The 12,592-nt window shown below is 47.0% G+C and overlaps 1 protein-coding gene across 1 annotated transcript in view; it reads left to right on the top strand.

Moving 5' to 3' along the window:
• The window catches only part of LOC144798572 (uncharacterized), a 75,458-nt gene that overhangs the window by 32,147 nt on the left and 30,719 nt on the right, over positions 1–12,592 (top strand). Inside the window, exon 3 of the mRNA XM_078669523.1 lies at positions 696–1,010. Coding sequence (XP_078525649.1) covers positions 696–1,010 — 315 coding nt within the window. The remainder of the gene's footprint in view (positions 1–695; positions 1,011–12,592) is intronic.

Genomic DNA, 12,592 nt, shown 5'->3' with positions numbered 1-12,592 from the left:
CATGCCCTGACCAATCACTAATTAGCTCCCCTTTTACATCACTCACGGCATGTTCTATGACATCATTGTTAACCTCACTGCAACATGTGAAATAATTGAGCTGGGTCTGGTGGCTCAGTGGTCTAATGCATCCATTGCAGGGGCCTGTGCTCAACCTCATGGTCACAGGTTCAAATCCCGGTGGGTCCATTCAGCCTTTCATCCATCTGATGTCGATAAAATGAGTACCATTGAGCTGGGTAACGATGAACATCTGTTATTCAGCACCAAGAGACCTCTGGGTGAACGTGGCTTTACAAAAACCCATGTTATGTTATGTTATGTTATCATTGATGACAGGACTGTGCATGGCAGGGGCGCAAGTTATAGTTGGTAGAGATAACTATAACTGGTGAAGTTCAGTGGTTTATATTAGTTTAAAATGTTATGTTGGCAAAGAAATGTGTGTGTGTATGCATTTTGCTATTGTTTTCATAGCCTACATGGCATCTTGAAACCATTTTGTACTGCTGTCCATAGATTGTCAATAGTCCCATATTTCAGATCACACAATACACCATTGCTGCACTTCCTCATATGCTAGGGGCTTGATACCGGAATCTTTTTCTCACTTTACGTTTTCACTCTCAATGCAGAATAAATATAAGTGCTTTACACACTGTAACCCTTCCTCTTTCTGCAAATCTCCCTTCCAGATGCCACATCAGCTCCCATCATTTCCATTCTGCTTCCAGGACATACAGAGGAGCCTCAGCTTCGGGAACCAAGAGTAATCCTCTGTGTGGCGTCGGGGGTCTCAGAAGAGTGGGGTCCTGTGCTGTGGAAGGTCAATGGTCGTGATTCCCATGGGCAGAGAGAGAGGGGAGTTTTTGATGCTCAAGGGCTTTTTACCATGAGTGGTACCCTGGTGATTCCACAGAAGATCTGGGACCAGGCAAAGTCCTGCACCTGTTCGATTACAAACAACTCCACGGGACAGACCTTCTCTGCAGTTTATACTAAACACATAGGTATGAGATGTAAATATTCCTTCTTTTAACTAGTGCGAAATATTGAGGGACATACCTCCAGTTTTAGCATGTGATAAATAAATAATCCTTATTTGTAAAGCGCAAACATATCCCCCATTAAGGTTTCAAGGCACTGGGAGCCATCAGGGAGATTAAGTGAGCTATGCCCAGAGTCACATGATGCTCAGCTGACATGTCGCCAGCGATCGACCCATGATCCTCGTGCTCTGGAGTCAGCCACTTTGGCCGCTGTGCCCTGCGCCACACCTCTCTGGTGGAATTGAGTCGTTTGTCATGACATTATTAAACCCAGGACCACACAATGTGGCCAGACTGGAAAGTCTGAGCTTGAGGCCACATCTATTGGTTCTGCCAGATCTAAGAGTTGAATTACATAAATTGTGCTGCTGCAATTGTGCAACAACGTTAGAATGGTGCCAAGTTACTTTTTAGCACCAGATATTTGGTGCAAATATCAATTGTTACTTCTCAGGGAGTGCAAGTGTAGGTGTCAAATTGCACTGATAGTAATACAGTCAATGTAATCCGGAAATGCTGGTGCAAAATTGCACCAGCACTGTCTGTGTAAAAACATTGCTTTCTGAATGCAAGGGATTATGTATCAGATATAAAGACTATAATGGGACAGAAATCCTGGTTCGGAAATCCCAGCCAGGAACTAGAAACGTTACTTTACAATCAAAGAATGAGAATATGAAAGAAACCTGGCGGCCAAAAAAGAGACAATATATGTGAGGAACTGTTGTGACCACCTCTGGACTTCAAATGTAAGCTACATATCCACGTGGGTCCTCATTTACGAGAAGTGGCGCATCGCTGCGTGAAAGCAGGGATGCGCCACTTCTCATTGCGCCCTCCTTGCGACACAAATGCTGCGCCATATTTACAATATAATGTATCTGTCAGTGCAAAAAGTGGCGCATTGCTGGCGTTGTGTCAGAAGCCTGACGCAGCTCCAGCAATGTTCCTTTCACATGGGGCAAGCCCCATGTGAAAGGGGCTGCGCCACCCTTATGCATGCCATGAGGCAGGCGTAAGGTTTTTACGCATTGGTGGTGTCCTAGAAGTGGTGCAACGAAATCTCATAGATTTCGCTGCGCCACTCCTACGACCCTTTCTTGCGGGGGTACGCCCACCCTGCATACATTATACCTGGCACAGGTATAATGTAGCACAGAGGTTTACGAAGTGACGCATCTACCTAAATGCATCACTTTGTAAATATGGCGCAACATGATGCATTTTTTACTCCACTGGTACGTCACAAGTGACGCACAGCAGCGCAAAAGTGACGCAAGGGCCCATAAATGAGCCACGCGGTGCGTTACATGCGCTTTCCTGCCGAGTTTTATGCACACTTTTTAACATTGCATTTATCCAAAGATAAATACCTGATCAGGAAATGCATCAGTTTGAAGTAGACAGATATTATGCTGTTTACCCTCCTCTTGGTACATACTTTTAAACTGATTTGTTGTGGGTCAGTAGAGAAGTGAAGATTGTTGCCCAGAAAGGTGTTTGTCACAGGTTAGAAACCTGGAGCCCCACACATGTTGCAAACAATTAGCGCAAAGGAATGGGAGGAGCTATAGTGCTTCGGCTGCTGCTTGTCACCTTGAATTAAGGTATCATTTGAACCCGTCACATGAAAGGACGGTATAGAACAGAATAATTCGACAGTAACCAGTGCTGAAGTAAGTGGACTCAGATTTGCACGCCCAGAGCCCGACCGCGCCCGACATCTCACCTCGCTGCAGGCCGCCCACCATGATTTATGCCTTGAACGCCCAACTCATTGATATCAACAATCTCCTCTGTTAGAACTAGGATTGCTCCTCATAGGCCACAAAATGGATCCTTAATTAGATACAAAAATACTGTTAATGTGGTACAAACCTTACTGTCAAAGTTACCTCAAAACATGGTCCTAAAACAGTGTTAATGTTCATACAATATGGCCATCTGGCATTAAACTTATTGTATATCTGGCAAATACATATGCCAAGTTGTGTCCGGGAAAGAGTTTACATGTGATGTGCCTCAACTGCTGTCAAGCTGCCCTAAGGATATTTTTAACCTGGCCCAAAAAATGTTAAGGGAACCAACTCTGAACAAAAAATAAATGTTACTTTATGACGTGTTTGGTATGGTTCATGATGCGCTGCAATGACACCAAGATACCTACTGGGAAGGTGCAGTACCAAAAGAGGGATGGGAAGCCAGCCAAATCAAGAAAATAAACTCAAGTCTAGCATGAATGCGTGGAAGCAAGTCAAAGGCATGGTGGGGGAAATGCATCCATGGTGTCACGCAGAATTATAGGAAGAATTGACACTGGTTAAATGTGCCAATAGTCTAGTGATGGTGCTGGTGGGAATGTTGCTCTGGTGGTGATCTGATACTAGTGAAGTAGCCGATTGGTGGGGATGTCGCACTGTGGAGATATTGAACAGGTGACTTTTTCCACCACATGGCGGTGTACACATAGAGCTGTGGCAATCTTGCGATGTGACACTCGTGGAGCTCGGTAAGGTTTTAGTGGCAGATGGGTCTAGTTCTTGTAGAGATGTGACACTGGTGAAGGTGTGACCTTGGTGTACATGTTTCATTGATTGAGATGTAGCATTTTTAGCAACAGGAAAGTGGTACTGGTAAATACTTGCCACTGATGCAGATTTAACACTGGTTAATGTATGTACCTAATGGAGGGTGGCAGTGGCAGAGATGTGGCAACATTGTGGAAATTGGTGGATAAATGCCACTGATAGACATGAAAAACAACAACAGGGGGTTGGGCCACTAACTGCAGCCATCATGGACCTCTATATACAATCAAAAACCAAAACTGTTGGTGGCTGTGTTTCTTTCTGTTTTTTACTTTTCACACAAGATCATTCTATTTAATAAACATGACCTGTAAATCAAGTATTACATTTTATCATACTAACATAACATTGCTCAATATTTAAGAACAGAGATTGATAACAAAAAGAATCCCAAACCTATACAAACTTTTTCCATATCCCAAAATAAATCACACATTAATAAACAAGATGACACAAATCAAAAATAGCACCAGTGTTCAACGAGTCTAAAGTTATAAACCAGAGCAACCCCTTTTAATGCTCTTGGTGTCGATACTGGGTTCCAAAATCATCAAATATGGAAAATGAAAGAAAAATGATTGCTTGTCCTAAGAGTCCTTAGTTGTTCTCCATATTAATGTAGTTTGAACATGAAAACCCCAAATTAATAGTCTCCGCGTTTTGAACCATATATATTATAGGTTCTCCTCAGGACCAGGGCTGGACTATTAATTTTGGGTTTTCATGTTCAAACTACACTAATATGGAGAACGACTAAGGATTTTGTCTGAAAAACAAGTATTTTTCGTTCATTTTCCATATTTGATGATTTTGGAACCCAGTATCGACACCAAGAGCGTTAAAAGGGGTTGTTCTGGTTTATATCTTTGGATTGCTTGAACACTAATTGGTGCTTTTTTTGTTTCGTGTTATCTTGTTTATTAATGTGTGCTTTATTTTGGGATATGAAAAAAGTTTGTGTAGGGTTGGCTTTCTTTTTATCACTCTCTGTTCTTAAATATTGAGCAATCTTGTGTTAGTATGATAAAATGTTATAATTGATTTACAGGCCTTGTTTATTAAATAGAATAATCTTGTGTGAAAGTAAAAAAACAGAAAGAAACAACCACCAACTGTTTTGGTTTTTGTCTGATAGACATGAAGCACTGGTAGAAATGTGGCATGAATAAAGGCCTGCCTGTGTTAAAAATGTGTCACTTGTGCAGATATGATAGTATTGGAGGGATGGCAAAGTAAGAAACATGGAGGCATTTGTGGAAATGCAGCACTGGTGGAAATATGTTATAGATGAATGCATGGTACCTGTGGAAATATACCAATAGTAGCGATGTAACATTGTTGGAGACATTACTCTGGAAATGTGGCACTGATCAAGATGTGGACATTTTAGAGACAGAGCAATGATGGCGGTCTGGCATTCATGAAGGTGTAGCTCTGGTGGTGAGGTGACAATAGCGAAGCTGTGGTACTTGTTAAAATAGTGTGAAAGCAGTAGAAGTGTGACACTCTTGGAGAAAGGACAATGGTGGGAATGTGGAAGCAGCGGAAGCGTGGCGCTGGAATTGATGTGCATTGGTGGTGATGTGGTACCTGTAAAGCGGCAGCTCTGGTAGAAGAGCGGCACAGATGAAGACCTGGATCTCGTGGAGATATGATATTCATGCACATGTGGCACTTGTGGGAATGTGATAAATATGGAGATCTAGTGCTGATGAAATGTTATGTTATGTTAATATGGATTTCTAAAGCGTTCGTACGCCCGTGGACTTCATGGCGCTATCGGTGGGAGTAACACAACACATCATAACACTCTATTGATAAGCCTGTTTGAAGAGCCAGGTCTTTAAGGCGTGTCTGAAGGCCAGGAGATCTTGGCATTGTCTTAGTGACAGCGGTAGGGAGTTCCAGAAGGAGGCCGCTGTAGGAGAGTAGGGTCTGCAATCCTATGATCACCCCAGATTTTTGCTTTTTGCTTCACTGGTTTACGACTTTCCCTGGCTGTGGGCCTGCTAATCAGACCCACAGCCTAGCTGTTCTCTCTATTCCAAATTGTACCCAGGTACTGAATTGGCACTGGGCCCTCTCTTGAGTCCCTGTAATCAGGGCAGAGGTGCACCCAGAGGTCTCCCAGGGGCTGCAGCATGTATTATGCCACCCCTGGGTCGACTACCTAAACAGACACAACTGGCTGCTTGACAGCTGGGGCAAGGTGGTGTACACACCCTTTGCTGTAGATATAGTATTCCTATATCTAACCCTAAAATGGACACATATATTCCTATCAGTCACTCCTATGACAGGCCTTATCAATCCTGAAGGCAGAGTGCTTGGAATAATGTGAAATGGTGCTCTGGCATGAGCTGAGCCCGTTTGCAGCTTGCGGAACCAAGTCCTAATAGCTGTTTCATGATAACGCTATACCATATACTCTTAAGTGCATTATGTACCTCGCGGTCATATGCTAACTTTGGTATAGCATTATCAAAACATGTCGAGTAAGGTGTCATACGAATTGGAATACTAACCCCTCGCCAATTCTGGCGACGGGGTTAGCATTCCACCCTTCTAGAGGGACACGACATGTATGTAACTGTGAACCCCGGTTAAAGTTAACTCAAGCCTCAGCTCCACAAAATGGATGCAGCCACCACAGACACGAGTCTGACCTCCTGCTGCTGGGAGTCCTTCCAGCGAGGAGAGCTTGGACAAAGGGTTTCCTGTCAGGGGCGGTGCTAGCACCATCCCAGACAGGGTTTTGTGTATCCCAGGTAGGCAGGGCTTTAGAGGAAGGTGACCGCAAGTGGCACCCCGGTGCTCACTGTGCATAGGCCGGCTCAAACCAGTTCTGGGGGCACACCAGCCCCTGAGCTGGGGAGAGACCGGACAAAGGAGAGGGTGTAACCACCCCCCTCCTGGTCCCACCCATGGGCAGGACCTAGTCGCGTACCAGCCCCTTTCTTTAGAATAAAGGTGGGAGCGGGGACCCTTCCAGATTAGATCATCTTTGAATCCTGAAACTACTTTCCACGAAAGGAACTCTCGACTTCTTCTCAAGATTTCTCCCTTGTGACTAAGGAGTAGTCACCCTGCATCAGCAGGCACCAACTAAGTATCTTGCGGTTTGCTGCACGTCCTTCCTCCGGAATCAGACCGACCAGCACGACGAGACCCGGACTCCCTGCCCTCTCTGACCTCTACCTACCTCTACAGCACAACTGAGAACCGTGGGTGCGACGAGACCAGAGGACCCGGCAACCATCAGAACCAGCACGACACTGACCCAGCACGACCGCCGAGGGACCCTCGAGTGGGTGCACTGGGGTGAGAGAAGCCCCAACCCCAAGCAGCACGAGCACCGAAGTCCAGCCCCCCAGCATCCTCCAGATCTGCGTGGGGCCCTTTTGCTTCTGCGCTGCTTGCCACGTTGTCCGGTCACTTGCCCGTTGGCTAGTGACCCTCCAGACGACATCCTACATTGTTTCACCGCTGGTCTAGCCCCTCTAGACTGGCCCTTGTCTCCTCTTGAAGGGGAACTTCCTCGGACCCTCCTGGTCCACTCCAGACGCCATTTTGTGTCACCACGTGGGCTTGCCTTAGCCAAGGCTTGTTGCCTCCTTCACCGGATCCAGCATCGCCAGCAGCAGACATCCGACGTGGGACAGCTCGCAGACCTCCAGCCTGGTCGACATCCTCGCCCTGGTCCGTGCAGCAGCAGAATCCAGTGTCACCTCTTCACCTGGCTGAGTGACCTCGTCCGGTGCCATATTGGTGCCCAGCTAATCACTGGCTAGTGATTCAGAACTCGGTCCCCTCTGCTTACAGGTATCCTTCTTCACTGATCCCATCCTTGGATCAGCCCGGAACATCTTCACTGGTCGCCTGCCAGCAACTTTTACTTCAGGCTCCTGGTTCGTCAACGAGGATTCCCGACGACACTTGAACCCTATGCAGCCGCAGCCCCTGGGCTAGGTAAACCGAGTACCACGGTGCTCCAGCGTAGAGCCACTCTCTAAGTGTCTAGATCCACTTTCGTTTTTGACCTACCTAGTCGGGTTCGCCCGAGAACACTAACTTTGCATTTACTAGCCTCCATAGACTTTGTTCCGCATCCCGCGTGAGAGTGCACACTCTGCACCTGATCTCCCTAGGCCTCCTGCTCGTAATCTATAGGTTCAGTAGTCTAGCCCTAGCGATCCCAAAGCCTCTGAGATTAGTTACTTACCTGCTAGTATTTCGCATTCCACTTGTGTAGTATATGGTTTTTCGTGCCCCTCGGGCATTTGCGTAAATTGTGCAACTTAAAGTATTTTCGTAAGAGTTTTGTTGTGTGCTTAGCACCCTGTCCTCATAAAGAGTCCAGGGTTGTTGTGTTCTAAATAAATAACCTTTTATTTTCATAACAACTTGTGTGGTGTCCTTTCACTTGGTGTTCAAGGGGTATATGTGATGGTAAAACAGCTGGCTTAACACGCCCTCTAGAGTTTAGCCTTAGACTGCTCTTGTCCATGCTACTAGGATAGCTGGTCTATAAGGTTGACTTACAACCAATCATCAATAAGGGTTGTTTGGACTGATACAAAGTGCTCACTAGAATAGTGAACATTATATATCAGGCCAACTTCTCACATTGGTGAGCAGCGGTTGGGATTTGAGCTTGCTGTTGTTTTACCACACGTATCCTAAGAATATCATTTGAAAGATCACATAAGTACTAAGGTACATATAACTAAGCTTAGAATACTCCGAGTTCTACTGAACCAGCTGTTGTAGTGTCACAGGGCCTAGCACACCCCGACTACAACTCTAGCAAGGGATCAGTAGGTAAACCCATAGTGTAGGTAGGTGCATCACTTACACCACACTAGAAGCATGTCTGACCAAGGGAAATCTACCCAGACTCCCCTGGTAGTCATAGGCCCTCCACAGGTCATGTCCAGATATGCAGCCCTTAGCTTCTAGGAGATGAGACAAGTGTGTACCTCCAGGAAACTAAAACAGGGTTCTAACCCTACCATTCCCTTTCTGATAGGTCTCTTAGAGACTCATGATGCTAGGAAGGCTGCTAACGCAGACCCTTCTCATCCAGATGGGAACATGCCTGCCCTTGAGGGAACCCTTGGTGACCCAGACCTCCACCTCCTGGATACAGACAACCAGGAAGAGGATGATGAGTTATCAGGGGATGAGGCAGACAAAGGTACAGTATTAGTCAGCAGACTTACCAGGGCCAACTTAAGTAGGCATGAGAATGGAACTGGGGCACCCCCAGGCCCACTCCCAGGCAGGCTTAACATTGGGAATGGACGAGTTAGGTCTCTATCCAGAGGCTCTAACAGATCTGTTCACACCCATGTCTCTCAGGCATCTTCTCAGAGAGGGATGACATCCCCTCAGAGAAGAGAGCATGAAGCCAAGATGAGGGAAGTCAATCTGAGGATTGAGAGGGAAGAACTTGCCCTTGCCAAGGAAAGACTTGCCTTTGCCAGAGAGCAGAAATTGAGTGGGGCAGACCCCACTGGTGGCAGCATTTTACCTAGAGAAAAGGACAGGAGTTTAGACACTAGACACCTGAGTAAGATAGTGCCCCCCTTTAAACAAGGGGATGACATCCACAAATGGATGACTGCTTTGGAGAGGGCCTGCACTGTCCAGTGCGTCCCCCAGAGTCAGTGGACAGCTATCTTGTGGCTCTCTTTTGAAGGTAAAGGTAGAGATAAGCTCCTCACTACTAGAGCTGAGGATGCTAACAATTACCAAGTCCTGAAAAATACACTGATTGATGGGTTTGGCTTAACCACTGAGCAGTACAGGTTGCTGTTCAGGGATACCCAGAAAATTCAGTCTCAGGATTGGTCTGACTTTGTGGATTGTGCCACTAAGGCTTTGGAAGGCTGGTTGCTGGGCAGTAAGGTTACTGATTATACAGGGTTGTACAATCTGATCATGAGAGAGCAGATTTTAAATAACTGTCAGAACCAGTTGTTGCATCAGCACCCTGTTGACTCAGATCTGACCTCTCCCCAAGAATTGGGAAAGAAGGCAGACAGATGGGTCAGAACAAGGGTCAAGCAGAACAAGACTCAGAACCAGGGTGGTCAGAAGAAAGCAGACCAAAAGGGTAATACTAAGAATGAGCAAAATGACCAGAAGTCTTCGACAGGTCCCCAACAGAACAAAGAGGGTGGGGGCCAGGCTTCACAGCAGAAAAAGAAGACTCAAGAAGGCCAGTCAAAAAGGTGGTGCCAGTACTGTAAAAGTAAAACTCACTGGTTTAGTGAGTGCACCAAGAAAGGAGGACAAACTCCTACCACTACAGCCCCTAAGGCACCTGCACCCCCAAGTACAGTCAGTAGTGGTAGTGTACCTCCCAAGGGGCTAGTTGGGTTAACCTTGGGATCTGAGGGGTATGACAACTTAGTTGGCACACTCACTCAGGCTGTCCTTGTCTGTACAGGGGATGTGGATATGTCCCCTGATGTCAGTCCCAATACTTTGGGCAAATACAGGCAGACACCTTTGATAAATGGAAAAGTGGCTCAGGCCTACAGGGACACTTGTGCCAGTGTCACAATGGTGACACCTAACTTTGTGGACCCTGGACAGATCATGCTAGGTACAGATTACCTAGTGACCAATGCCAGCAATGTCACTACTCATCATAGTATGGCAATTGTTGATTTCTCCTGGGGAGGGGTAAGTGGCCAAAAGAAAGTTGTGGTTAGTTCAGACCTCCCAGTAGAATGTTTGTTGGGCAATGATTTGGAAACATCACTATGGTCAGAAGTGGAGCAGAGGACTCACATGGAAATGTTAGGCTTGCCAGCACATGTCCTTGCTGTGACTAGGTCACAGGCCAAAAGATGCCCCACTGAACAGGTGCTGGATCCTGGAACAATGGACCAGACACCTTCCAAGAAGAAGAGCAGTAGGGTTAAGGCATTGCCTTCCCCCTTGCCCCAGGTTGTGGATCAAGTCTCTGAGGAGGCTGACCTGAAGGAACTGAGGGAAACTGAGCCTAAAGAACTTGAACCTGATCAGGTTGAGTTTCTGGGCTCAGGGGGACCCTCTAGAGAAGACCTGGGGAGGGCACAGTTAGACTGCCCCTCACTTGAACCCCTCAGACAGCAAGCTGCTGCTGAGGCTGCAGGGAACGCCACAGGTGCCCACAAGGTATACTGGGAAGATGGACTCCTGTACTCTGAGTCAAAAGACCCCAAGCCTGGTGCAACCAGGAGGCTGGTCATCCCCTTGTCTCAGAGGGGTTTCCTTCTCACCTTGGCCCATGAGATTCCCCTTGCAGGACACTTAGGCCAGAACAAGACGTGGGACAGGCTTGTCTCACACTTTCACTGGCCTCACATGAATGAAGATACCACTACCTGTGGTGGGGGTACCCTTTGAAAGAGTGGGGATTGACATTGTTGGTCCAATGGAACCCCAGACAGCATCAGGGCACAAGTTTATACTGGTGGTGGTGGACCATGCCACCAGGTATCCTGAAGCTATTCCCCTTAGGACCACTACAGCACCTGTTGTGGCAAGATCCCTAGTTGGAGTGTTCTCCAGAGTGGGCTTCCCTAAGGAGGTTGTCTCTGACAGAGGTGCAAACTTCATGTCAGGATATCTGACTGCAATGTGGAAGGAGTGTGGTGTCAACTACAAATTCACTACACCCTATCATCCACAGTGCAATGGGCTTGTTGAAAGGTTCAACAGGACCCTCAAAGGGATGATTCATGGACTACCTGAAAAGCTCAGGCGTAGATGGGATGTCCTGATACCCTGCCTCTTGTTTGCTTACAGAGAGGTCCCACAGAAGGGGGTTGGCTACAGCCCTTTTGAACTTCTTTATGGGCATCCTGTCAGAGGACCCCTTTGTTTGGTGAAGGAAGGATGGGAGAGACCTCTCAAAAAGCCTGCAACCAACATTGTGGACTATGTACTTGGTCTCCGCTCCAGGATGGCTGAGTAGATGGAGAAGGCATCTAAAAACCTTGAGGCCAGCCAAGAACTCCAAAAAGCTTGGCATGACCAAAAGGCTGTCCTGACTGTGTACAAGCCTGGACAGAAGGTGTGGGTGCTGGAGCCAGTGGCCCCAGCAGCACTCAAAGACAAATGGTCTGGGCCCCACACAATCATTGAGCAAAAGGGAGAGGTCACCTACCTGGTGGACCTTGGAACTCCCAGGAGCCCCCTCAGGGTGCTCCATGTGAATAGGCTCAAGGCATATGTCGACAGGAAGGACATGAGCTTGCTCATGGCCACAGATGAGGGACAGGAGGAGGAGAGTGCCCCTCTCCCAGACCTGCTCACTCAGAATCCTGATGATGGGTCAGTAGATGGTGTTGTCTTTTGTGGCAGCCTCTCTGAACATCAACAGAAGGATTGTAAACTAGTTCTTCAATCCTTCAGACATATGTTCTCTCTGACACCCAGCCAAACTGATTGGTGTACCCATGAAGTTGACACTGGAGACAGTCTGCCTGTCAAGAGTAAAATCTACAGACAGCCTGATCATGTCAGAGACTGCATCAAAACAGAAGTGCAGAAAATGTTGGAGTTGGGAGTCATTGAACCCTCAGATAGCCCTTGGGCTAGTCCAGTAGTTCTAGTGCCAAAGCCTCACACCCAGGGTGGTAAGAAAGAGATGAGGTTTTGCATAGACTACAGGGGTCTCAATGCAGTCACTAAGACTGATGCCCACCCAATACCAAGGGCAGATGAACTGATAGATAGATTGGCTTCTGCCAACTACTTAAGTACATTTGACCTGACAGCTGGGTATTGGCAAATCAGGTTAGCTGAGGAGGCCAAGCCCAAGACAGCATTTTCTACCCCTGGTGGGCATTATCAGTTTGTGGTAATGCCCTTTGGTTTGAAAAATGCACCTGCCACCTTCCAAAGGCTGGTGAATCAAGTTCTCACTGGGCTGGATGACTTCTGTGCAGCATATCT

The sequence above is a fragment of the Lissotriton helveticus genome, chromosome 12 (genome assembly GCF_964261635.1).
Source record: "Lissotriton helveticus chromosome 12, aLisHel1.1, whole genome shotgun sequence".
NCBI classification, from domain to species: domain Eukaryota; kingdom Metazoa; phylum Chordata; class Amphibia; order Caudata; family Salamandridae; genus Lissotriton; species Lissotriton helveticus.
Note: the sequence above shows the minus strand (reverse complement) of the source record. Positions and strands in the feature narration are given on the sequence as shown.